Below are 27,317 nucleotides of genomic sequence, written 5' to 3' on the forward strand. Positions count from 1 at the left end.
CGGCCGCTGCGCCGCATCCCTCCGGTCCTCTGTGAGCGGCCTGCGGTGCAGCCAGCAGCCCTTCGGGCGGCCGGCCTTCCCTCGGCCGCTGCTCCGCGCCGGGGAGACTTCTCGTCTGCGTCACTGAGTTCAACTGAGTTCTTTCCAAAAGGTTTTAAGAAGGAAAATGGCGAATACCATGCTCATGCTGTTCCTGCACGTTTTCTTGCCCTCACACGGGGATCTGTCTGGCTTTTCTATCCCACCGTACTGCAGCGTTTCCTCTCAGCTCCTTCACGTGCCTTCTGATCCTAGATACTTCCCTTTCTGTGATGGCACCTTATCCCATGACAGGAGAGGGCATTTTTTGTCCTCCTTGAGCCCAGTTTGCATATATATGTTTTCAATTAGTTTCGGAAGGAGGAAGGGTTTAGGATTCTTGACTCCTGAACACGATCGTCGTCAGTTCTGCCACTGATCTAGTAAGTAGCTCCGGTCAAGTTACTTAACCTATCGAGCCATGCTCCCTCTAGATACTACAGTAGCTAGTATTTTACGAAGAAAATAGATCAAGTTAGATAAAGATAAAATAGCTTTAATAGTACTTCTATTTCAAAGGGGTATTTTGAGGATTAATGTTGACGAAATTCTTTGATCTTGGATGAAAGATGCTTTAGAAATGTAAAATATCTTTGTTATTTGTCATCTCTGGCTGTGCAATTTTTCTCAGAAATTAAATTTTCGAACACACGCGGAAGGTTTCAGTGTAGCTCTGATAGTTCAACTTCTTTTAGAAGAGTTTCAGAAAAAGTGACTGGGTTGTTTGTGATTACACATGGTACAATATGTTAGTTGAGATGCGAGTAATCCGGAGTTGTTAATGCAACTTCCCGTGGCACTCCTGAATTTGGCTCCGTAGCTAGATGCTATAAATAATAAAATAACCAAAATGCTGCGATTGTGAAAGTAGCTTCTGAGCCCTTTCTGCATAGTTGCCTTCATATAAAACCATGTGCTGTTACCAATCACATGCGATTGCATCATTATTTCTACCCCTACGTGCAGCGTGGTCAGACGGCCACCGGCACAGAGCTGGTCCCAAGAATTACCAGAGCAGAATCTCAGCTCAGGCCACAGCAGATGTCTTTGCATTTTCTTTCAGTACAATATGATAAAGACCTGCAAACAACCTCTGCCCTGCCAGCAAACAAATGCATGAAAATACTGTTAAAAATGGCAGAGGAAATAGTTGTAAGTCAATGGGGTGGTTATGTTTGGTCTATTTTTAATTTTTGGACAACTGCTTTATTTCTTTTGAGCGGTCAGCTTCTAAGTGAACCCTTTTCCAAATGTAACGTTGTACCTTTAACTTTTTTGGACGGTTTGTTTCTGAGAAAACATTAATAATATTATTATCTGGGAACAGTTAGCTTTTTAGTCCATCTGAAGTTTTCAGCCTCTATAACGTACTGCTTGCTAAAAGGCACACTCAACAATGCATTAAGTGCAACAGAATATTCCTTTGCAGGATTCCCTTTGTTGCAGACATTATTTATGACATTTTAGTCAATATTTGCATGGCAGACTGTCCAAAATTATTTTGTTTTAGGCACATCACTGATAACTGGACCCATATTCTTTATCATTCTTTTACATTCATTAGTCACTCTGTAGTGTTTTTAACATTTTAAAACACTCATGCAATTCAAAGGAAAATAGATTTCAGCCAAAACGCCTTCAAAATTATCTTTTTTCCTTTGAGTTATTCAGCGATTTTTAACACTTCGTATGTTTGATGTTTTTTTCTTTAGTCTCAGCAAGGCAAAGTTTTTGCAGGCTTTGACTACACTAAAGATAGGATTTTGATAGAAAAAATGTGAGGTAAACTGAACTTAATGTGAAAATGTTATCAGACATGGTGTAAGGTGTAGCCAGCCAAAAAAACTGGCTATTTGCCTTCTGTGTAAAAGGTAATTTAAAAAAAAAAAAAAAAATTACAACAAAACTAATTAGCAGATATTCTAATGCAAGAAAATGTTGCTGTTAGTAAAGTTTCTTCAATATGCCAGAAAGCAGATGGTGGCAATGGAATAGCGTTTTCTTTTGCCAGCTTTTCTATATGCTTTCTAAACCTGCAAGAGCTTTTGCTATTCAGTATTCAAATTTCTGACACTCTATGATCTTTTTCATCTTAAAACAGAAATAGAAACTGAAACTTAAAAATGTAATCAAGTCAAGCTGTCTGTTCATCGGATCATAACCATGGCTTTAAAAGTTTGATTAAAATTTTGTCTACACAGTGTAGTTACAGGTTCCGAGAGCTCTGGGCTTTTCTGTTTTTAATTTTCTCCCTCAAAAATCAGTTTTTCAGCACTGGGACCAAGTGAAAACGGATTTTAGGTGGTATTTTCAGAGTCAACACTTCCATCTTAATCTTTTTCAGTGTGTGTGTGGAGGAGGGAATCCTACCTTTTACATCTATATACCCTATTCTTTCATATATTTGTAATGATCCACTGTCCTTTGAGCTGTAGATACAGTTCCATTTCTCCATTATTTATGGCCGTTGTACCTTAGATTTTGCTGTAACTCAGTGTGGTACCAAGCCTGCAGGATGTTACTTCTCTCTGAGTTTTAACTTTATCTTCTACTTGCGTGGCTTACAAATACAGGAGAAACACAGAACAAGTAGGCTGCCTACCAAAAGGCTGCTTTTTTCTGCCCGAGTCTGTGTTGTTGATGCCAACATGATACTGATGCAACAAAACACGTCCTGATTTTTATGGTAATTCTCTGTTCTTCTTTGCAGTCTGCAATATTGTGAGAGTAGAAACATATCCATGGAGCAGCAATCAGTGGCAATTCTTTGTGGGCAAAATCCTATGACTTTTCAGTTGGAGAAAGGCTTGATGGCAATATTTCTGCAATTATTTTCAGAAACAAGGCAAGAGAGGGCAAGGTAGGGAGGGAGGGAAGGAAGGTAGGGAGGGAAGTGAGCTATCAAGCAGTTTTTTCTGCTGTATAATTTTATATATATGGATGTATTTTTTGCCAGCAGTTTAATTTTGCATAAAGCTTAAGAAAACCTGAAATGGAAATTTTTCACATGCCACGTTGAACTCCTCAGAGTGCACAGAACAAGGCAAAGACATCTGCCAGAAAAAAATATAAAACAATAAAAAATAAAAATTGGCCACTATAACCAAATATGTACTTAGCAGGGACTGAAATGGGAGCCAAGAGGAAAGGTGTCAGGTACATCAAAATGAAAGAGAGTTATGAAAAAGGAGCAGCTAGTGTAGATCCATAATAAAAAATAAATGCATGACCTCTGTTCAGATTGCCCCTTCTGAACTTGGTATTCATGTTATTGACAAAAACTCCATGAAATATTAGTTCACCCTTTCATTATTACTTAAATAATCACACATATTTTTATTATCAACATTATTTTTCCTTGCATGAAACAGAATAATCCCTAATAGAAAAAATGGGCCCACTTCTCCAGGAGTTAGCTCTTTTTAAGTATTTATTCTGTCTGAGTAGGAATCTATGGCTTCCTACTTGGATTTTATGGTTAAGAGTAGGAAAACGCTACACCTGTCCTTTAGGAGAACGAGGAGAGGGAGAGGTTGACGGAGGAGGAGGTTTTGCCCAGTGTGTTTATTTGGTGAGGGTTTTTCTTTGTTTTTGCTGGCTGATGAAGTCTTGGACGACTCCGGCAGTGGAGAGAACTTAGCAAGAGGCACAGGCTGAAATATGTGAAGGCTCTGATGGGCTCCAGAAACTGCTAGTTTATTAGTGTGATGTTGAAAAGGCGAGCCTCGGAAAGCAGGTTCAGAAGGCTCCGCTCATTGTCAGGAGTACTTTTATTTGGCCCTTTGATGGAGGGCAGGTTTGGGCAATTCTTTATTCCTGCCTGCTACAGAAAATCTGGAGAGCCTCCTTGGTCGTGACCTTGCAGCAGTGTGCGCCGTGGCCCGGGGAGAGGCACCACACCGCGCTACTGCCCGGGCAGCGAGGATAAAGGATGAGGATGGGCACTGCAGAGAATAGCCTGGGAATACGCAGCTCCCTGCCTCGGGTCCCATAAGGATGAGTTTGTCACAATAAATAAATAGCAAGAGGGTGCCCCCGGGGGCGCCCCCCCCAGAAGATTAATTGGGTGACTGTACTACAGCCAATGGAGTCTCACCATATGGTGGACATAATCCTGCTTTGCTAATGTTAGTTTACTCACCAGTGTAAAATTGCACAAAAGCAGACCTGGAGACTTTTACCAAAGCGACCAGATCTGCTCATCACTCAGTTTCATCTTCACTTGCCTTTGTACATGATGTAAAGCATTACAAAAACTGCAATTTAGCCACCTTAACTATTGCTGTTGTTATTGAGTTAGAATCTACTCCAGAGAGAAGTGCAGAAACAATTTCTTATTCCTCAAAATACCCAGAGAAAAAAAAATGCAAGAGAAAGATAACCTGAGAGTGACTGGAAATATCCCTTCTAGGTGACTTTGGATTCACTCTAGCAAGTAATTTTCTAGATAATGTAGTTGAAGGCTTTCTAAGCCAGCGTTGCCGTTGCCATTGTAATGGCTGTATCGGTGGGAATGATACTTTATTATCAGCAGCGGCGGCTTGATTGCTCGGCTCCTGGCTTTTTACTCCTTTTGGTAACTGTGCTTCTGAAGGCAAATCACTTAACCTCTATGTGCCTCCTTCATCCCTTCGTAAAGCGGGCACAGTAATGCTCACCTTTCCCACAGAGGTATTGTAAAGCTTAGTTTAATGTTAATAAGATGTTTTAATTTCCAGGATAAAAGGATGTTCTATAAATACGCATTAGAAGTAATAATAGTTTTAATGTATACCATTATTTTATAACGGTGCTTTTCTAGTTTTAGAAATTTTTTATTGGTTTGCAATTATTACAGAATCCGTTTTTGTTAATTAAAGATTGACATTCGGGCAAAATTCGTTGAATTGTTCTATAAATTTAGTTCTGCGTGCGCTGCGCATGCCCAGAGCCGTGCTCACCTGCACTTTGGGATCATCAGTACGGCCCTTCGGCTTTTAAAACAACTCTTCGATGCATGTGCTCGGAAGTTTGATGGCTCCTAAATAGAATGGTTCAAATATTTCAAAGCACTTGAGATTCGTATAGTGTGAAGCAATTTAAAATTATTGTACTGCAATTAATTTTAAATAACTGAGCACTGCATATGTCTAGAAACCCATACAGATCCAAATGGAAGCTCTCTAAAAATTGAAATGATTCAATAAATTTAAATCACTCTGAAGAAATGGATGTAAGTACTGTAAATCATTTTGTGAGGGGGATAGGCAAATTTTGTAGAACTGAATCTGAGGGTAGAGACTCTAATTAGATTTTTTATTTTGGGGTTTATGATGATGAAATGTAGGTTAATTTATATTTCCTAGGGATATGAGGGCAGCTCTTGTTGATCCATATGGTTCCTTGTAGCTCTTATATAGGCTGCTTTTTTCTTTTTTTTTTTTTTTTTTTTTTTCATTTCCCAAGATTACAGAAACTTAGCAATCCAACTTTGCACATATTTTTTTTCCATTACAAATATCTTTCCCTCCAAATCTGTATAAAAAGACATGAGAAAAATATTGGTCCACAGCTAGAAATGCCAAGTGTATTTTTAAATGCAGCTAAAAAAGTACTGCAGAATTGAACGTTGTACAGCATGGAAGCTAACATTTTGCGGAGCTGGGCTGCTCAATGAATATGAATTTCCATCAGCCTAAACCACCGGCTCAGGTAGGGCCTGTATCTGCAGATACCAACGCGGATTACTGTCTGATGGCGGTCCGTGAGCCTACAGCACGCTCCCGCTCCTTTCCCCACAGACGTATTAGAAAGATGCTATCTAATGGAGGAAAGCTGGTGAAAATACTGACGCGAGACCTATCGAGAGCGGTGCCGTTGGCTGTAGATCAGCTCCAGGAGAACGGGTGCATGCGATCCTCCACCCCGGCTCTCGCTCTAGGGCTTCGGTTCCTCCCGAGCACCAGAGCCTGGAACGGGGGCCGCGCACGGCCCTCACCAGGCCCTTCCATCCCACCACCCGCGGAGGGTCGGGACGGTGCGGCCTCGCTCCTGGCACGTGTGCTTCCCCCGGGGACGTTCGCTCACCAGGGCCCGGCCGCCGGCTTCACGGGTGGGCCAAGGCCCGTGGTGGCCGGGGGGCCGCTCCAACGGCCCCCAGTCACTGCCGGCGGGGAGGAACGTTGCATGTGGGGTTTTCTCCAGAGCTGGTGGGCTCCTCTGGGGCCGAGGAAGCGCGGAACGCGAGAGGGGCCCCTCTTCAGGGTCTTCCTTAAGGCCTTACCTTACTTTTAGACAGTTGTCATTATCTTTGTCTAAAGGTCATGGCTAAATTGAATAAAAGGAAAGCTGTGTGTTCCTGTCGATGCACAATGGCAGTATTGACTTTCCTAATCCAGTTTGCTGAGGGGTGAGAGAATTAAATTAGATATCTAAGCACAGAAATTGAGAGCCTTTGAAAACAAAGATAAGGAGACAGCCTGTATTTTCCTTTTCCTGGGAGCTCTGGGCTCAAGATTTTGCAGGTGTGTCATCTGATCCATGGCTTGCATCGATCAAAACTGTGCCAATGCATATTTAATTAGCAAGGGGACCCTGGATGCATTATGGCCATCATCCCTATATTGAATGGACTGTCAGACTTTCTGAATGCCTCCCCACCCCCCCGCTTCGTTGTTTGGGGAGCTTCTGCATTTTGTCTGAGCAGCTAAAAGTTTCTTTGTTTTTAGCTGGTGATGCATACAGCACCACTGAGGAGAATACAAACAAGTAAAGTCCTAAAGTGTTTATTTTGTCTAGGAAAAAGGGCTGAACCAATTTGAATCCTCTGGGTAACGGATTTTTGTATCTCTTGGAATTAAAAAAACACAGTCGCATGATGTTTACTTTAAGAATATTTTATTATAACAAATAAAATCTGTGCTGTGGGATTTCTTAAGGAAGCCTTTGATGACAATTTGAATTAAGTCAAAATTAACGTTTGCTACTGCAAAGGAATAAATAGAAAATGTTCCAGAAATGAATCAGTAAGCAGGAATCAAAGGCTGTAAACTGTTTTAAAAACAAACATTTAGAAGTGAATCAAATACTTGTTTGTAATATCAAGGAACAAATATGGGAATACACAGATTCCCTGCATTCTAGGCTATCACACGATAGCAGTAAATCATTTATGGGCTAGTGAGAACAAAGAAAGTTGATTTAAAATGAAACCATTTTGATACAGCTCTAGGGTCTCGTACCCTTCTGGTTAAGTTGTGTCTTTTTCTTCTTGCCGATGACGAGGGAGGTAACCCGAAATTTTCGCGTCCTGAGAAGTTAGCCCTGGAGTTGGGGAGATCTTTGTTTGCATGCACCTTGTTACAAAGCCGCCCCGGCAGACAGAGTGTTGCCTGATAAACAGATGTAATACACAAAGTCTGCTCACAATAAAGAGCAACAGACTGTGGGCACATGTTTTGGTCTCATTCAAACTCATCAGCATAGTCTAGCTAGCTGTTTTGTTGCTAGTCTACTTACGGGGTAGCTTAGTAGCGTCTTACTGGTGAAGTAACAAGGAGTTTTTTTGCCACAAAAGTTTTGTGGCAAGGGCTCATGGGAAAATCATTTGCATACATCTTGTTACAAAGGCTGACTACTTCCTGGCTTAGACAAAGTGTTGCCTGATAAACAGACTTAACACACAAATGTCTGTCTGGAATAAACAACAGCAAGCTTTGATTTACATTTCCATTATCAAAGATAATCTCTTTCCCAGTGTACAGGAATTAAGAGTCCTTGCCTGATAAAAAACCAGGCTGGCATGGCGGGGATTTTACCACTGCAGAACCCGTCTTCGTCAGCTGAGGGGCTGTGGCGTACTGTATTGGGGGGTATAAAAGAAAACTGGAAATCTGGTACGGATATATATGTACGTGTGACGGTGAGGTGGATGATAATGAAGCACTTTGAACTCCCTATAAAAGTTGACTTGAAAGCGATGGCTAGCGTTAAACAGAGACCCAGGCCTTCCTTAAATGAAATAGTAGTAGCCACCAAAATAGCCATAAATAATAATTGTAGCATATATGGAGCAATGCATATGTGTTTATGTTATAACGTGTAATGAAGGGAAAGTGAGTGTAAAAAGCCTCAGTCCTGTTGCTGGTTTCTGTTTGTAAATCCCTTAAGCTCACCACGCAAGGTTGTGTATAAAGGAGCATGATTTAGATTTTTTTAAACATATATAAATCTTTGGTAGAATCCATGCCCAAAATTATAGATGAAAAATTTATTGCATGAACACAACCCAGCCATATAAATATTTTATTACAAATAGGACTCTGAAACTTGAATAAAATATGTCAGTTTATTATACGGTATTTCCCCCCCCCTAAAACATGATATGAATGGAAAATTTAACTTGTGCACTTCCCCGGTGCGCCGAGGAGGTGCGGGGCTGGCAGAATCGGACAAGGAGCCCGCTCTCCTTGGCCGCAGAGCAGGCTCGGCACGGGCAGCGGCACCGCCGGCCGGTTGTTTCGGCACGACGTGGCCATCGCCCGCGTGCCCTTCTGCTGGCGAGGGCTCGGCTTCGCTTGGGGCTGCCTCTTCGTGGGTCGCAATAATCCGACAGCCGGCGAGGCGCTTTGTCCGGCAGGCGATGAGGCTGGCCCCAGACTGCCACCCGAGGCTGGAGTCTGCAAAGTGTGGCGTGTCGAGGAAGTGTGAGTGTCCAAGAAAACGTCCCGTTTTTTCCCAAGTCGCGTAGCCAAGGAGTAGTTTAACACTGGGAAGTGCCATGACGCTCGGCGCAGGGTTTTGTGGTTTTTTTTTTGCAGAGGAGTGTAACAGCTCTTCACCGTCTGTGTCGTGGTCTACGAAAAAGAACAACATTGTCAGTCTGTTGACATTGGTCCTGTCCACGGGCCAGACTTTCCTGGGAATGTTTTATTCTCTCCAAACAATGGAGCGCTCCCTTCCAGAGCAGCGAGCCTTGCCTCCACGCAGCCGTCGCGCAGCCGGGCTGTAACCCACTCCTGCTGCAGCCGAAAATGAAAATTACGTCCTGAAAAGTCCCAAGCTTCGGCTGGGGCTGAAGGCCCCTGCCCGCCTGCAGCTGGAGGCCGTGCAGACATGGGGCTCGGGCACCACCGCCTTGATCGCACTAGGGCAGGCAGAGAGGAACGGAAAATACAGACAGAGAGTGCTCCTCCAGGAAAACTAGCGTGTTTTTGTTGTTTTCCTTTTTTTTTTTTTTTTTTTTTCTTTACCCCTTAATCGCACTTGATCCTTGGAACTAGAGAGTAAAATCTCCTTGACATTATTTTCATTGCTTCCCCACGGTTGCTGCTGGTGCCAGGTCTGCTCGAGCTTCTCCTGGCCGGTGACCTGGGCTCAAGTGTCCGTACTCCTGCTAACTCCAGCGAGCTGAGGGTTAAAAATCCCAACCACTAACTTTTCTTTAACTAAAAAAGCCCCCAAATAAAACCCATTGTGCTATTCAAGGTTAAGCTTCCTTAAATATAAAACTAGATTCCTGGGTGATTTTATTTTTATTTTTTTTTAAATCAGCAATCTTAATAGTGGTTCCTCACTATAATATTTCCAACTCCATCTGAAATCATTTAAATCCTCCCCTTAATAACATGCACTTTATTGTAATATACAGATTCTTTGGCTTCCTACCAGCCTTAGCTTAAGGCACCAATGAAACTCGTTGCCGCAGGGGGCCATGGATTCAAGAGGGGCTCGCATCTACTGTATATTTTGTTTTGTATGTTTTCCAATGGCTCTAATTATTGCAGGTGGTAGAATTTAACTGGCGGTGTTGTTGCTAAAGAAAATAGGCATAAAGTGTATACTGTTTTGCAGAGTGGCTATCAAATATATAGAAAAGAGAAAATCAAATGAATTGTTAAACTGCTCTATAGTAAGTGATTTTATTGATTTAATGCAAATGCTTATGAAAACGATCTTCCATTTATATCAATTATGTATGGGCAAAAATTAATTTATTCCTCCGGTCACCTGTTTGGCTAACTGACTCAGCAGGACACACTTTCCCCCTCCTGTTGTATCCCAGCCCGCAAAAGAATAAACATTCAGAAAACTGGAATTTTAAAGTTTCCATGTGCAAAACAACAAAAAAGCCCCGACAGGAGTTACTGCCAACTGCTGAAAAAGCAGAGAGCGAGCTGGGGAGGGTGAGCAAGACTCTCTCGTCCTAGGCAAGACTGTAAAATACAACGGCTCTGATTTTGCCAATCCCTTAACCATGTGGCGGCACATTTATATGTACCGGATCATCTGCGGCATCTGAATAAAATCAGGGAAGCAAAATTCTGCATATAAACATTTTGGCTAAGTGCCTTAACTCAGTCTTCTTATCTGGGGTTTCCACAAGATGCCACCTTGCATAACAATGCCGAGCGTACGCTTGCCCAGTGCACATTTTCGGTAGCCTTCCGTGCTCTCTGCCGCAGCGTATATTGTTTTTAATTCTGCCTCCTCCTGCTTTTTATTGCCCCATGCCTCTTTGCGAAGAATACTGCTGGAAGCTTTTGTTGTCCTTTTTTATTTTTTTTATTTTTTATTTTTTGGAAATCAGCATTTAATTTCAGCAGAAGGGGTGGGCTGCAGGAAAACAGAATTTAGCAAAATGTATCACAGTAGCCGGGGTAATAAAAGAAGAAAGTTAAGATTCAGTGTGCAAACAAATGCCCTATGGTCAGTAGAGCCTCTCTTTTGCGCCTAGCCCTGGTGTTGGAAAAGCAGCCCCGAGTGCAAACAAAAGTACTTTGTGTCTCAAAACCCAGGAGCAGTTCCCGACGTGCGCGCTGCTCACGGGCTGCTGAGCTTTGCTGGGCGAAGGTGCCAGGCAGGGGGCTGGAGAGCGTCAGCTCCGAGCCCGGCTCCGGCGTGTGCCACCGCGCCCTCGTCCCTCGTGCTGCTTCACCGGCTTCGGTACCGTTTCGGGAGGAAAACAGGCTTTGAGTCCCATATTTGTGCAGCAACTTTTTTTTCAAATCACATTGGTTGTTGTGGGATTGTAGCCCTACTTGGAGCATAAAGCCCAAACGCTGACTGAGCTGGGGCTTCTCGAAGGCAAACAAAATCCTGGAGAGTAAGCGAAAGCCTCGTGCATGTCCTGTACAATGAAATACGTCGGATGTGGGTTTTGAATGTTAACTCAATATTTTACATTTCTGATACGTTACCTTTGTGGCTACCTTTGTGCCATCGGAAACGTGAAACTTCCTGCCAAAATCCAGTGTCCAGAATATAACAGCAGTGTGCCTCTCACCCGGTAGCCTACCTGCTGTCACTGATTTCAGCTTCGTTAAAGATAGTCCCGAAAATGAGTATTTAAACCAATTTGCAGAAGTAAATTATTTCATCGAATTTCATTGTAGAAATTATTAAAAATTATAAATATAAAAGAGAGGAAGCAGGCTCTGGGCACATGGGGAAACATACAAATTTTTAGCAGAACTTCATTTATTTTAAATAGAAGTATCAGGATTTAAGCTTTTTTTTTTGCTAACTATTCTGAATATTTATATTCTGAAATTTATCAAAATTTGTTTTGCGAGCACATTTTTTTACATGTAGTTTTTAATTTATACAAGATTGCCCTCTAAGCTTCTGAATGATACCTAATGCATACCGTCAGCAGGTAAAAAAAAAAAAAAAAAAATTGAATATTTAAAATAGGCATTTTCTTTATAGTGCTCTGTGGTAATTAAAATCTTCATTTGCTTAAAAGCAAGGAACCTTTTTAAAGCAATAAATTAGCATTGCTTGACCCAAGGTCACTAGTAGTACTGCTTCTTCCAGCGCTATTAATACCTCAAAGAAAAAGAAGGGGTGGTGTTATCACTCTGTTGCAATAGAAGTAAGATTTTCAATTTAATCACAGTTAAGTGTCATGACCTTTTGATCTTGCATTGACTTCTCACTGAAATGTGGTCAAATTTCAGACAGCTAATTCTAAACTCTGCAAAGTCAAGGTGAAGTCAGAAAATAGGTTCGCCACGAATGGAGGTGTTTTTGATGCCGTAGCAAGTGGTTTCGTTTCCTAAGGTTTGTTTCTGTGTAAAAAAAAAAAAAAAAAAAAAAAAAAAAAAAAAAAAAACTTTTTTTATGGGCTTTATGGGCTCAATAAATTACAAAACAATTTCTGGAGGAAAAAAAAAAAAAAACAAAAAACTTTTTTTTTCTATTTTTATGAATTGCAAAAGCAGTAATTTGAATTTGCTGGTTTTATATATAATTTTTTTTATTTATATATTTTTTTCTCCCATAGGCATCATTTTTTTCAGTTCTTAGTGTTAGAAATAATTAAGAAGGAAAGCAGCATTTGACTAAAGCTTCTGCTAAGAATAATTTTCAAAGTGAAGAGCAATCGTCTTCACGTAGAGTTAATAATGTGTAAAAATAAAAAGCAAAACATTCCTATTTACACACATCCTTTTATAGGCCATTTTATTATTGCAGGCAAATACATTGTGTTCGTTGGAGCTGGGAGTTTTGTAGGACCCATTATTTGTCCAAGTTCTAAAGCAGTTTGTCGAGTGTCTGATCTCGTTTATAGCACTGCAAATCAGGGCAATGCCGTGCATTTCAGTGGTCTTGGAGCACCGTAACCGCTGCGAAAGTATGGCAAAAATCATCTCTTCTATCAGTTTTGCAGATTTTGTTTCAGAACTGTGTAGACAACAATCTCCACGACTTTGTAGTGTTGCTTAGTTACCTTTATATGCAAGCTTCAAAATCTGTTTTGAGACTTTACTATGTGTTGGATTAAGGCTCTGGCTTGTATACAACATAGAGGCTGCATTATAAAAAACATGTAGGAGAGTAGTTTAAATATGCCTTCTCTAAAAAGAAGGATTCTCAAAGCTTAATTTATGCAAACACACACACCAAGCACTCTGTGTAGTGCCGTAAACAAGATTCCCTTTTTTTTTTCTAGCAAAAATCTTACCTAGGCACGGGACTTTTGCATTATCATGTCCTGGTGCAACATTCTTGTCCTTAGTTTGTACTCTCAGCCTTTTGAGGAAGTCTGGCGCCTCTGATCTATTTTCCACAGCAGACCCTGTAATTTTTGGCTGTATTTTATGTTTTTCAGATTCAAGTCAATCTGAAAGTCCCAGCCAGCCAAGTGAAGCTGATATTAAGGACCAGCCAGAAAATGGTAAGTTCTTACCTGCTGCTCCTGCTTTGGGATATTAAAACAGCCCATATTTATTAAGAATTTTTCCTATGTCTAACATAAAAGGACTATTCAGAATAATTGACATGGGATAGGTGCAGATAGGTTGTGTACTCTCCTCATAGTTCAAATGCTGCTTTTTCACTAATCTAAGTAGCATTCGTTTCTCCAGTCCTGGAGAAAGACATTTTTTCCTTTAAAAATCATTTTAATTAGGGAGATGCCATTAAAGAGCCTGCTGTATGCAACCCTTATCCTTACTCCTCCGTAGCAAAGGCTTTCAGTCCCTGGGCCGTGAGTCATGACCCCCTAGGGGTGTGTACTTCATCGCTTTCATTTTTATCTATGTGCTTTTAACTTCATTTTGTTTATTGATGCTCTCACATGACACACTGAAGTACCTAACTTTCGGTACGTGGCCAGCCATCATTTTAGAGTGTAGGATCTCAGACAGTCCCATGAAACAAAATGGTTGCTTTGAAATATGTTTCCGCAGACCCATTCTCTGCTGCAGAAACCTGCTAAGCAAAACTGAGCAGCAACACTCCAAACGTTACAGGTTCAGGGCAGGATTGAACACCTATGAACATACCAGCTGCTCGGGCAGGTACCCACTGCAGGAATGATACAGGTGCCACCAGCATCGTCTGTATTATTTATGAGTGTGCTTTAAAGGCTGTAGATACCAGGGGTAAGCAGCACAGGGAGGCTCGAGGATCGCTTGTTGCGCCGTTTTCTCTGTGTGTTTGCAGTTAGTAGTGCTTCAGGTTGTAGGCGCTCGATCTTATTTGGAGGTAGCAGTGGGGCTGTGAATTTGGGGAACACTAATATTCTCTGAATGGGGACAGCTTTAAATTAGAAGCAATAGCTTCTACTGAATCGATGGCTTCCGTTGTAAAAGAACATTAAAAAAATGATAATAGCAAATTTACGTAGGGAATGTATGTGAAAGGGTAGGCACGTGTGTGAGGGAACAGCTTCTTGTTCCTTTTATGTTTAAGTAAGGTAGAACTCAACAGGTTCTGTTCGCCTATGGGCAACTGAGGTTTTATTTACTACTTCTAGTTAGGAGTTAGAAGTAACGTCTCCCAAAGTGAAACTGAGCTAAGCAACTATTATTCATAGTTTTTCTTGACTTTTTGTTTATAAAGAGATTTATTTTCTTTTAAAGACTTACCTGTAGAAAGGATATCCAGTGTACTGCTGTGTACTGCTTATACTCAGAAAAGAAGAACTTTGGTGAACGATTTGAGTCTCTGAAACCTGTCACCATTTCTGGGGACATTCAAATCCACCTATTGTAGAACTATTTGATCTGTAATAATAGAGATGTGACCGCCCTTTCACGGAGCAACTCTCTGCTTTTGCCTCAAATCTTCCCAGAGCATCCCTACAGCTGTGTGAGTGGGGAGCGGGTGTTTTGAGGACTTGATTAGTAACCGGCCAAGCTGCGAGCTGAAATGAGGTTGAGGGCTGTGTTCAGCTCGGGGCTGCATTTGGATCGGGGTTTAAGTGGCAGACAGAATTCACAGAAGAAGAGGTTCAGGTACATGAACACTTAAAAACATGAGTGTATATTATAGGGCACAGGGCCCGCTGGGCTGGTAAGATTTTGGCTTTGGGGGATTCCTGTATTTTCCTCCCACTGAAATCTGAAAGGTTTCATGTTTTGATGGGTTTCGTACTGCTCATCTCTAAGTATACCATCTTAAAACATTTTTGTTGTTTTTGAAAGACAGTGCCTAATTTCTCTTATCAATCCTGTTCACAGAAATTCTAATTTGTAGCCAAAGGATTGCGAGGTTAAGAGAAGAACTGACTAAACTGTGATTTTTGTTCTGCCAATTCTTGGATTTTTGTGTGTGTGTGTGGAATATGTTGCCTATGTTTATTAAATCATATTTTAATTTAGAATGTATTAGGCACCAAGCATGTTATTATTTCATGTTTAGATAATATTCTTTCACAGCTATTAAACCACAGTTCTTCTTACCCTGCAGTTTCTCAGTCTTAAGGAAGCTCGTTACTCAACAACCACCACAAAAAGCAGCAGTGTCAGTGTTTAATAATGTAAAATCTGTAAAAGCCTAGTGAAATGAAATATCTCTGATTTGGTGCCTGAGTCTTCCTTGTAAAACAAGCTTTTAGTGAATTCTTGGAACTTCGCTGGTGACCTGTTAAAGGTACTTTTTTTTTTTAATAAACAGGAAAAAGATTTTTCTTTTTCTCATTTTTACTAAAGGGTATTTTTTCCCACCACAGCAGAATCCTCCTAACTAATTACGCACCTTTTGCAGTGCCTGTGTGGGAGATTTTCTTTACAAATGCATCTAACGCGGGCTGTTGGCCCTAAAGGGGCTGCTCCCCCTGGGCAGACGCTGAGCTCATTCTCAGCACACACAGCCCCCAGCTTGCAGTGTACCCAGCCTGTAGATCAACACAGATCTGCAGCTCTTATCTACTGAACGTGAGGATGAAAGCAAAACTGCAGGCTTTAGAAAATGAAAAACTGCACGCACAGAAACGGACACAATAAATCATATTAACTGCGTTGTTCTACACTTGCTGTAGACCCACTTCCACAGGGCCTGATCCAACTCCCTCTGGAGTCGATGGGAGTCTCGTAATTGATTTTACTGAGAGTGGGAATGAGCCCACACAGGGAGGATTTTTTTTATTATTTTTTTATTTTTTAATCAAAGAAAAATAGCATTATGAATAAGCTCATTCCCACTGATGCTAACAGCAGAATGACCAGATTGAGGGCAGGTTTGGAATCACTCTGCATGTGTTTCTGTAAGGCACAAAGAAGCATATCGATTGAGTACTACCTTTTACATGCATGCATTCCTTCATTTTAAAAAAATAAATCTTTAAAGGCCTTGTGAGGGTTATACAGCCTCTCTACTTGCCTGTTAATATCCTTTCTGTTCCACTCCATAAATTCTAGAGCTATTTATTATACACATATATTTTGCATACCTTGAGTAATGTAGGTTCAAAAGGGTCAACTGTACAGCCCTGAAAAAGAAGGCCTCCTACTACAGATTTTAATTTATCATTTTAATTTGTATGTGTTATTTAGAAAAACCTGTATGTCTAACCTTCATTAAAGTGAAGTTCATGGGAAAAAAAGCTTTTATTTTTTAGAGCCACCCCTCTTTTCCAGTGGGCTTTAGAGTTGCATTTTATGGAGCAGAATCATCTCGAAGAGAGAAGATGGTGACATCTGCTCTCAGTGGTGGCTCTAACACAAACTCTAAGCTGTACTTCAGCCTTCATTAAGCCAGAATCATTTTCAGGCACTTACCTGACCTCTACTGCAAGAATTTACAGAGATAGTAAGAATTTTATTTTTTCAAAAGAGAGAGAGAGAATCCAGCATGATGGTCATGAAAAGCAAGCATGCAGGCAAGACGAGGCTTATTCGTGCTTGCTTGGTCCACGGTCCAGATATCTTGTCCTGGAAACGTGGAGAGAGATAACCTGTAAGCAAACAGTGTGCATGGTGCTGCTGTCCCCCACTCCTTTACCACGGGGAAGAGCTTCTCAGGGAGAGGAAGAAAACCCAGAACATGCCTGTTTGTTAGGTGGGTGAGGAAATTTGCAGGAGGGATGTTGAAAGAAGCAAGCAACTTCATTTGAAAGGCAGGAGCGTGTTCAGATGTCCTGATATTTTGCTCAAATGAGTGTTTTTTTTTTCTGACCAGCTGGGTGGAACACCCGCGTGGAAAATTCCCCACTTTTGTAGTTGCCTAATGGTATGTAAAAGCTTCATTTCAGTTGGCACCGCAAAGCGATTTTGCAACTCACCCAATCAAAAAAAAAAAAGAAAAAAGAAAAAAAAAAAGATTATTGATTTTAAGAGCTTGTTAAACGCACTGGTTCGGTGTTGATTTTTATAAACAAACTAGTTTTCAGTGAACTGAGGGTGACAAAATGGCTAGGCTGATGATGTAGTGAAGGGACTGCGTGCCTGGGGATCAGCAACAACTGAATTCCAGGCTCAGCACTGCCGTGGACTCTCTCTAGGGCTTTTATTCTTTCTTTCAGTCATGGAAACGGCTATCGGATAGGTTTTCTTTTTGTAAATGGGATTATTTTAAACTTTTGCAGGAAAACTTCTCAGTCTTTTTGTCTGCAAAGTGGGGATGGTTGTGATGCTAGCTTTCGGAAATTCACCGAGTATTAAAAGCCAAATCCTGCTCTGCTCCGGCAGGAGTTTAACTCCGGAGAAAGGCAGAGCACAACCTGGTTAATAACGGTGGTGCAGGGCCGTGATAGTGCTGCCAGCCCTCCATCGGGCGAGGTGTGTGCTTGATGTGGTAGCACTGGAGGATCGCTGACTGCGGCGTGAAGGTAGGGGCGAAGCGTGCTGCGTAGAGCCGGGGAACGCCGTGTCATTTCTGCAGACAACTGATGGCTCTCGAGCATGTGTTCCCACGATTCGATCACTCGAGTCGGTAGCACACCACTTTAATTGTAGATTAGCGAGTTCTTTTTAAAGAAGTTGGTAAATTCTCCCATTTCAAGTGAGCGAGACAGCAGTCATTATTACAGCTGATTACAAACGTGTGCCAAATTCATTGCTCAAACAAATTATATAGAGGGAGAGGCATTTATCTGAAAAATAAAAATGTTTAATGCCCAAACCGAATGCTTTTTACTTTTAATGTATTCTTGCTGCTTTGAGCTGCAAGTACCTTAACAGCACTGCAGGAAATGAAAGGCGCATTGTTCTTTGTAACATTAAAAAAAAAAAAAAAAAAAGAAAGAAAAAAGGAAAACAATGATGTACCGTAACTCCGTAACTCACAGAACTCGTTTTTCAGCCCCGCAGTAATTACACTGGACTTGTAAATATCATCCATGAATTCTTCGCTTAAGTAGGGCTGGACTGGGGCATAAAACCTTACCAAAAAAAAAAAAAAAAAAAAAAAAAAGTTTTAAGTATATGCTTACTTTTTCATGCCTAAAAGCATAAAGGAAGAAATTCTGGTCCTCAAGCTCTGGGGAAGGCAGGTTCCCTGGCACAGCTGGTTGTGGCAGGCCTAACGTGGCTGGGGCTGCAAGGAAGGAGGGGGATAGGTGGCTACGTGCAGCCTGACAAGACACAAAAGCAACTTGTGGAGGTAGCTCTATGCTTTAACTACCTCTTTTCAGAGTCTAGCCCCTTTCCATGTGCTCTCTCTTTCAGGCCCCAGGCCTGGTGTTCTGGTTCTGTGCCGTGAGAGGGCCTCTGCCAGGGCACGTGGAGCCTGGCCAGCCCCTGGGCTGGGCACTCCATGCAAAACCATGCAAAGTTGCTGTTCAAACCATCCTCTCAAGCTGCCACGGGCAGAAAACACAACTATTCTTTGTGGTTACCCCAACCACTCATCTGCATTATAAGTTAAATGGTAGCTGAGAGACCTCCAATTCCTTCTACAGCCACATTTGTAGCTAGGAAGAGCTTACTGCCTTCGAGGCCATTCATTCCCGGGTCTCAGGCCGTGCATCGCCCCCGATCCCCTCTAGCCCAGGTGGAGCACAGCTCTCCCTGTCTTCAAGTGCTGCAAAACTCAGGATTTCTGTAGGTCATCTGTCCCCATGTCAGCCCCCAAATTTCCACCCGGTTAGGGCCGGGGCTTGAGCGGTTTTCTGAGCACACGGTGCTGAAGCTGGTCCTGTTCGAAGTGCGTGGTCTCAGGTGACTTGCATCCCTGAAGCACCTCATTTGCAGCAGGTAACTCAGCCTCGCAGAGGAAGTTTTCCCCCAGTTAGAGCTGCAAACAGGGTGGTGCAGTAATGGCAGCCTTTATTAGTGCTCTCCTTCATGGGATCATTTGCATCCGAATCTTATAAATGCAGGAAGACTCTCCTCTCTTGTTTACAGAGCAACACTGGAGAGTTATCACAGCCTGAGGGACTAATCTAAAATTAACTTTGCTTCAGAAAAAAAAAGCTTTAAAAAAAAAAGCCCTTAGCATTTTCAATAAGGAATCTCATAGCTGGCGACGAAGTCAGAGCTTCTGGTGATGTCAGCTTGTTTGCACCTTTGTAACATGCCAGGGCCAAATTCTGAGCGGATTTTCACCCTTGGAGATCACGGTGCCTGCCGGGAGCAGCGGTGGGGAACTTTGTCCGGGCTCGAAAGCCCTGGCCGAGCCGGGGAGCCTCTGTGGGACTGGCCTCTCCTGCCTTGCCGCAGGCTGGACGGGGGCAGCCGTTCGCTCCGACCGCTCACACCAGCTGACGGAGGTCTGGTTAGGCCCAACCTGTATTTCGTCACCCCGGGGAGGTACAGCGGGCGGGCAGGCGGTTCTGAGCACCGGCATTTCCCTGGGAAACAAAAGCAGATATGCCTGGTTATAAAACCACCTTGTGTGGGATTTAGGCTTGCATTCTTTTCATTGTGTTTCTGTACAGATAGACGAAATATCTAGTCTATAGACGAGATGGACTCCAGCAACAACTGGAAATGCAGTGTTGTAATAGTCTAGGACTGAAACTTTGCCGCATGCAACTGTGTTTTCCAGCTAGTTTCACGACTTTCGGGGACAGGCATCTGAATCATCAGGAAAGAAAACACCGTTTTTCCACTGCATTGCCATATTTTCATTGAGATTCACGCTCAAAGTCAAGCGATTTTGTGGCCCAGATTGTCAGGCGCTGCTTCACCATTTGCAGGATTCAGCGGGTGCTCGGCTGGGCTCAGTTTCGAGCCTGCTTATCAGTAGCTGGCACTCTCTTGAGGGGACCCTGTGATGGCAACAGCGAAGGGTGTTGACTGTCAAGCGGGCGAGATAGGCGGTAGTCAGCCGGGGTCAGTGCTGAAGCCTCTGCTGGGGCCGAGTGGAGAGGCTTCTCGGCAGTGACCCGCAGGGTCTGAGGCTTGGGTATTGACAGAGGACTTCAGTTTTCGCTGCTGCTAACCATTAACCTTCGCGAGCAAAGCATTCCCACAAAAAAAAAAAAAAAAAAAAAAAAAAAAAAAAACTCATCCAAGGCGAGTATGACAGGAAATATTCAAAGCATGAAATGAATGCTTATAGCATGACAAAGCAGTGCTTGAAAGACATGAAACGTTCATTACGCCTGGAGTGGCTGAATGCTGCAAAGGAAAGGAGGAATAGAAATGTGGCCGGGGTATATGTTTTTATTTCAACATATGTGTGTACAGGAAAGAAGCAATGAACCTTTCCAGTGGATAAGGTGCATAAATACAGCTGCAATTATTCTAAGTCGTTTCAAAATATATTTATACTCTGTTGCTCTGTTCCATTCCTTTCCGCGTATATTTATCCACGAGATAACAGCAAGGGCCATGGAGAGGGCAGCGGGGAAGCGGGCTGGCCAGGAGCCCCTCCTGGGAAGCTCCGGTGCCTTTCCCCTCCCGGCTCTGCAGGGCTGAGGCGATTTGTGCCAGTGGCAGCACCGTGCCCCCGGCACCTCGCGCTACGGCTACGCGCGGTCCCACTGCCGAGCGCTGCCCCGGGGCTGGCTTCAGCCTGTCCTCCTGGGGCAGCCGGAGCTGCGAACAAGCTCCGGTTTTCACTACAGCCGGCTTTTTCATCTGTCTTCTGGAGAGACTTGCTATTTAATTAGCAGCTGAGAGTGGCGTTGGGCCGGAGTAATTGCTACCGCCTGAGCGGACCGCAGGCTGAAGGGTGCTTTTGAATTCCACGCTTGCCCACCAAGAAGCTGGGCACTTAGGGGAAGAAGTTTTATTTGTGGTGTGGGCCTCGCTTTAATTTTCTGTCCAGTAGAGAGGGGAGTTTATTAGTGGGAAGAGACAGAGCATGCGATGCCAAGGCCTAACTAGCAAAACAAAACCCCAAACCTATCTATTTGTCTTTCGATGTAAGAATTTCCTAATGCCTGTAATGTAAGACAAAGGGAAAATCTTACTTGCAGGAAAATTGCCTTCCACAATAACCAAGAAAAAAAACATAAAACGCCCACACCAGAGCAGCATGATCCAAAATGTGAACTTTTTACGCCTCCCCAACCTTCTAGGTTAGGCTTCCAACCAAGTGATCTTTTATTATCAACATGATATACCCTTGACATAATTTGGCGCAGTAAAGCTTCTTCGGCTGAACTCGTGATTTCATTTACTAGATCTGATGAAAGTTCTGTGAACCACGGTAAAATGTGATAATTAGTAGTTTAATTCTTTTAGGGTGTGCGTATTAATTGAAAAGGCTTGAACTATAAATACAGGGCCTGTGGATAAAAGCACACTCTGAAATCAGTCGCTTATCCGAAGTATTCATTACTTGACATCTATTTAGGTAGCGTCTCCTTGCAGCAGTGCCAGTCGGCTGCTGGAGCGAGCGGGAGCCCTGCAGGCAGGGATCACAGCCCCAAATCCACCGCTCGCGGCTGCTCTCCTGACATCGGAAGGGCTCCCTGGCCAAAATTTTACCCTCTGTGGTCAAACCGCTGGATGTTAAAAGCGTGTGCTTGGAGCTGTTGGCGAGTTAGCGCGGGGCTGGCTCTTTCTCCTTGAAATTTGCAGAAGGTGCCGAGCGTGGCGTCGGGCATCCAGCCTGCTGTATCCTCACCCAAGGGTGGGCATCCTGCCGGGGCTCAACAAGGGCCCTGGCCAGCCTGGCACTTGGTGACGAAGTGTGCCTTCCTTCCTTCCTACACACTTACCTTAATCATAGCTGGGACCATCAGCACCTCCCGGAGGCCCCTGCTGCTGCAGGCACAGCTGAGTTCATGCAGCCGTGAATGTCAGCGTGGCACGGGGCCGCCGCCGAGAGCTGCGATAAGTGATCGTGCTTTCTCGCTCCGGTGTTCTTTGTTCTGACTTCCTGACCAAAGCAGGAGGTATTCTATTGACTCTAGGCCTTTCCAAATACATATATTCGCTATGAAAATGCATGTCATTATTTCACACCTTCCTCTGGTTTCTGCATGCGGTGCAATGCCGGGATGAATCATACCTGGTTTTAAGGTAGTGTGATTTTCCCTCATAAGGATCCCGACATTTGTGCTCATATATGGTTTGTACACTCACAAAAAAATCTGCGTGCATACCCTACAGATTCATGGGTTATTCAGGTGGTTTCCAAGTAGCCTTAATTTTGTTAATCTTAAATTGTCTATGCTAGCAAAGACGTCCAGGTGAAGAGCAACGCACAGCTACAAAAGTGAGGCTGTAAGCTGTGTTGCTGCAAGCTGGATCATTTCTTTTTGGCGGGGCGGGGGGGGGGGGCGGGGCGCGAGGGGGGCATTTCTGTGCGACCAGGCTCCCAGGAAGAGCCTAGCCTCTTCTGTAGCTACTCAGATACCACTTTTTAATTGCAGATGCTACTTCTTAATTGCAATATTTGCTAGATAGGAAGTGGAGAGAAAGTTTAGGGTGACTCTGACAGAGCTGCGAGAATAAAATCCCCTCCGAAGCCTGGCTGTAGTGCGACTGAAATGGAAAAATACCAGCTCCGTTTCTTGGAAAGTGAGAAGGAGACTTTTTTATTTGCAATGGTTCACAAATATTTTCCCAGGAGCAACATAGCGAGTGTGGCAAAAGGGGGGGGGCAGGAGGAAGGTGAGGTGAGCAAGCCACACTTGTAACCATACTCCTTTAATTCTGCTATTGTGATCTGCACACAAAGGGCACTGCAAGTTGTTTACAGCACTTGGTGTTATTCATTTCTGCTCTTTTTTTTTTTTTCTTTTTTTTTTTTTTTCCCGTCAGTGCCGTATCTTCAGTTATACAACCTTTTTTTTTTTCTGAGTTGCGATAGTGTCCGGATAGGTTTTGGTGAAGGGGTGGTAGAAAGGTGCCAGCTGATTAAACGTGCTGCTTACTATGTGCATTTCATGCCTGCTCTTACATTTTTTTCGTTAACCACTGTTGCAACTGAAGAAAATGCTGAAGTTTGACAGTTGGGAGTTACTGCCGAGTATGTGCTGTAAACCATACCATCCCTCTGCCTTCTCCCCTTCTCCCCCTCCTGCTGAAACCAAATGATTTATAAAATGCCTTCACATTCTTGAGTGAGTTCACACTATCACCTCCAGGCACTGCACTGAGGAGTCTTAGGAGTGGATGGGAAGCACAGATCTGATAGCTGGTATTTTTCTCTGAAAGGGAAAAAAAAAAAGCTGATTAAATTTAAAGGAGAAAAGTTTCCTGCTGTGCCCTGGAGTAAATCTGTAGTCAGCAAAGCACTTTTTAGTAAACAAGAGATGTACGTGGTTGTAGTGTTTTTTTATTATTGCACACTGCCATTGTTTTCCATGTTCATAAGATTCAATTAATGTAATCATTTTAGAGTGTCTCTCATCATTACCTCCCATCCTCCCTCACTCGTACTTGAAGCAAGGGGATCTTCTGCGAGACATGCGCTGGGATGAGGAGCCGGCACCTCGCTCCTGACGCTGGCAAAAGGAGGCAATAGAAAAAGACAGGGCAGATAGATAGGATCCGATTTCTTTTTCCTTGGCCTTTGGTCTCTGGCCTTTGTAGACCAGGAGGCCGGAACCCTGCTGGTCACCCATGGGCCCTCCTCACCCTGCTCCTGGCCCCAGCCCGCTGCAGCGCTGGGTGACAAAGGGTGCTGGTGGCACAGCGTCTCGCTGGGATATGGGGATATGGGGATACGGGGATGTGGGGATGTGGGGATAGGGGCTGGCAGTTTGCTGCCAGTCATAACTAGGCACAGGGGTGGCAACACCATCCTTTGGGCCTCAGAGAGCCAAGCCCTTTGTTGGCATTTCTTCTAAGATCAAAAGGGAAGAATGCTTCTTACATAGCTTTAACACTCACAGAGAGTCTCGTCCTCTGCCCCTGTTAGTTTTCTACTTCTGTTCCTTACTCTTAAAGCTGTATCTGTAACAGAAGGCTCGTGGACAGCTGCATCCCCATCTGAAAGCCTGCTGGAGTTTGGGGGTGTCCCCACCTGACCAGCTTTGCAGCGCAGACCACCTGCAATTTTCCCACATGTTATACCTCAAAGCCCTCAGAAAGCAGGGGATTTGCTCTTCGGAAATTTCCAATAGCAGAATGCAGAGAGCTAGTCCTGTCCCCGCGCCGTACAGAGGGGAGCCAATTTTCCTGTACGGCAGAGCATGCCGTGCCTCGAGCCGCAGGAGGAAGGCGAGAGGGAAGAAGCCAAGGAGGACGGTCAGCGTGACAGACCGGGGTGGCTGGGGTTTTGAGGCAGGAAGGGAACCCCACAGATCTTGGTGAGGGAAGACTTACAGCAGCGAGCACGGTAGTCGTCCACAGCTCAGTTTAAAACAATTCCAAAACTGGGAATTAAAGGGGCTGGAGAGGATATGAACCTGCAGAATGAGGCAGCCCAGTTTCAGTGGATGCAGCTCTGTGTCTGTCAGGGCCATGAGTGATGCATTTGCAGCAGGACGGGGAGCCGTCCACTGTTAGAAGGAGACAGAAGTAAAGATCATCCCGTGTACAATATAAATGTAAGTTGTTATTACTACTATTGCTATGTCAGCCGTAAACTGTTCCCACGAGAACAGAGATGCAACATCATTGAGAAAGAATGTCTTACTGTGAAATGGGCAGCAGAAACACTGTGGCATTATCTGCTGGGTAATGAATTTACCTTGGTGACAGATCATTATTCCCTCCTGCAAATGAACCAGATGAAGGACAGGAACACAAGGATAACTCAGCAATACTTGTATTTCACAGCCTTCCGAAATAAAAACAAAAACAAACAAACAAAAAACAGTAGTCAGATTTAAATGTAAGGCTACAGAAGCATGGCATGTCAGGAGACCCATGGCAGGGGGTTGGAAATAGATGCTCTTTAAAGTCCCTTCCAACACAAGCCATTCTATGCTTCTATGATTGCCTGTGGCAAGATATGAGGAGGAAAGCAATTTTTTTAGGCCTATGCTATACATTATATGTGAACTTCAAAGGCTTAGATTTTACCCCACCTAATGTTAAGCATTAAAATGAGGCAGCAGCTATGAACCTAAAATCCTGACTCTCTATAATCAGCGGAGATACTTGGTCTTTTGGGAATTCATCTCTTTCTGTGTTGAACCTCTGGGAGGTTTAAAACAGAGATGTTTCAGGTTAATGCTGTAATTTCTCTGGACCTGAGATTCTGCTGCTAGGGGAAGTCATCCTCCCCTCTCCCACTCATCCTGATAAGCCGCGAGGAGACAAAGAAAGACTTGGGCTGCAAGAGCAAAGAGGGGTCTAACAGGGCATGTTGAATTGGTTGAATGATTTCTGCAGGGTAGAAGAGTGGACAGTGTAAATACCACCCACTTGTATTTTCTTCCCGTTCTGTTTTTCCCTTCACGTCTACAGAATGGGAGTAACTTAGATAAATTATCTTTTTAGAGCAGTGTTTATGTGCTCTGTGGAAGAATGTGTCTAGGGATGGGCATACTGGCAGGAAAAACTTCCTCCTCAACTCTTCCAGTGAAGTTTTGTTCTAAACGGCCCAAATGCGACCATTATTCAAAAGTAAAAATGTTCTGTTCCATTTCTTGTTTTCATTCTTTCGTGTGTCTGGGGACTAAACTGCTGTGAAAAAGAGCCCATTCTCACAGGATGTCTTGCCTAATTTTGCAGACGAGAGAGGTTCAGCTTTTCCAATTACGATGAGATAAGAATCTGAAATGTTGGGATCACATCCATCCTGAATTGAACTCTGAGTCTTCCAAAATCCATCCATCATTATTTTTTCCTTTATTTCTGTATTTCAGTAATGCAGGCAAAGAAAGAATGGAGAAGAAATGGGTGTTTATGCATTATAAACCATAATTGATGGGTTTCCTTTTTACCTGAGTTGCTTTAGTTTAATGTAAAGGTCCCTGTGAGTGGAATCCCTTTTCCATTTTCGTTCTTTCTGCCTGCTTGACTGCCACTCATCAGCAAAAGATCTGTCTTTCACGTAAAGTCAGTAATGGTACAAAATTTACATGTGGAGTACTGTGAGAACACATCTGATGGCTTTCACAGGGAGGATGATCCAGGCTGGTAAGCATGGCCCAAATCTGAAGTTCTAGCCCCTGTGCTGCCTTCAGATTGTCCAAAATACATCCTGACGGGACACTGGACATAGGGCCTCCACCCCACTGCCACGTTTCTGCATTCCTGCACATCACACCACACCACACGAGACTGCTGAGCTGGAGTAAGAGGGTCGAGAGAGACGAGCCTTCTACTGCAGGAAGAGGACAGCGTAGGCTCAGCTGAGCAACGTGACCTCTAGCAGCAGATTGAGCTCAGCTCCTCACCTCTGTACCTACCAGGAGCGTGTCAGAGTTACTGGAGGCAGCCTCCTGAGGCAAGATGTCCCATCATTGTCACGTCAACTCCTTAAGGCATCTCCCCTGGAGCCTCTGTATCTGCCACACATGGGATGAGCACATGAAATGAGATACGGATTGAGGAGGTCCTTCTCCACCCCTTCTGTTTACTGTCTTAGTCTTGAATCCCTCAAAATACACTCAGTTAGTGAACTCAAGGGTCCTCTTTGGGCTACAGCCTGAGCAGATTACAGAGAGAGACAGAGAAAATAGATTTGGTCCATGTTCTGGCCTGACCTTGGCCTGAACCTGAGAAAGTGAATGCCCCTATCACACCAACATGTGTCTGTAGAAGTACAGTAAACACAAATGGGGGTCACTGGCCCTCTCTGTCGTACAGTCCCAGGCCAGGAGTCTAGAGTTTTGGGCTGTCCGCCCAAGTACTTGTTAATAAATGTCCATTCTTAGCCTGTAAAGGAATGTAGACAGGGCATCCTGCCCTACAAAACACAAACTTAGAATAAAATAGAAAGAGTCTCAGTCATCACGCAGAGACTCCTCATCCACCAGTCTCTTCCCACTGGACTTCAGCAGCTAGTCTGGGACTTGGCTGGGAGTTATCCGCTGCTGCACTGGGCGTTCGCCGCCTCTGTCTGAAAGTGTACTTGCCTGCCTAAAACCAAGTCCAGAGCTTCATTTCAGAGCCTTGTTGTGGTACCCAAGGTGAGACTGCCCAAGTGCGAGGGGAGAAGTTTGTGAGGTTCCCCCCACATTCAGCAGGGATCTCTCAGGGCGGCCCTGACAGAAATTCACAGGCCCGGTGATG

At 43.6% G+C, this 27,317-nt stretch overlaps 1 protein-coding gene across 17 annotated transcripts in view; it reads left to right on the plus strand.

Annotated features, from left to right (window-relative positions):
• Nucleotides 1-27,317, plus strand: part of NFIA (nuclear factor I A) — a 348,955-nt gene that overhangs the window by 220,378 nt on the left and 101,260 nt on the right. For 15 of the 17 annotated variants that reach the window (XM_035333978.1, XM_035333984.1, XM_035333977.1 and 12 more), the window contains exon 3: nucleotides 13,172-13,237. The exons of the other annotated variants lie outside the window; for them this stretch is intronic. In XM_035333978.1, the coding sequence (XP_035189869.1) occupies nucleotides 13,172-13,237 (66 nt within the window). The remainder of the gene's footprint in view (nucleotides 1-13,171; nucleotides 13,238-27,317) is intronic. 17 annotated transcript variants of the gene reach the window in all.

The sequence above is a fragment of the Oxyura jamaicensis genome, chromosome 8 (assembly GCF_011077185.1).
Source record: "Oxyura jamaicensis isolate SHBP4307 breed ruddy duck chromosome 8, BPBGC_Ojam_1.0, whole genome shotgun sequence".
Taxonomy (NCBI): Eukaryota; Metazoa; Chordata; class Aves; order Anseriformes; family Anatidae; genus Oxyura; species Oxyura jamaicensis.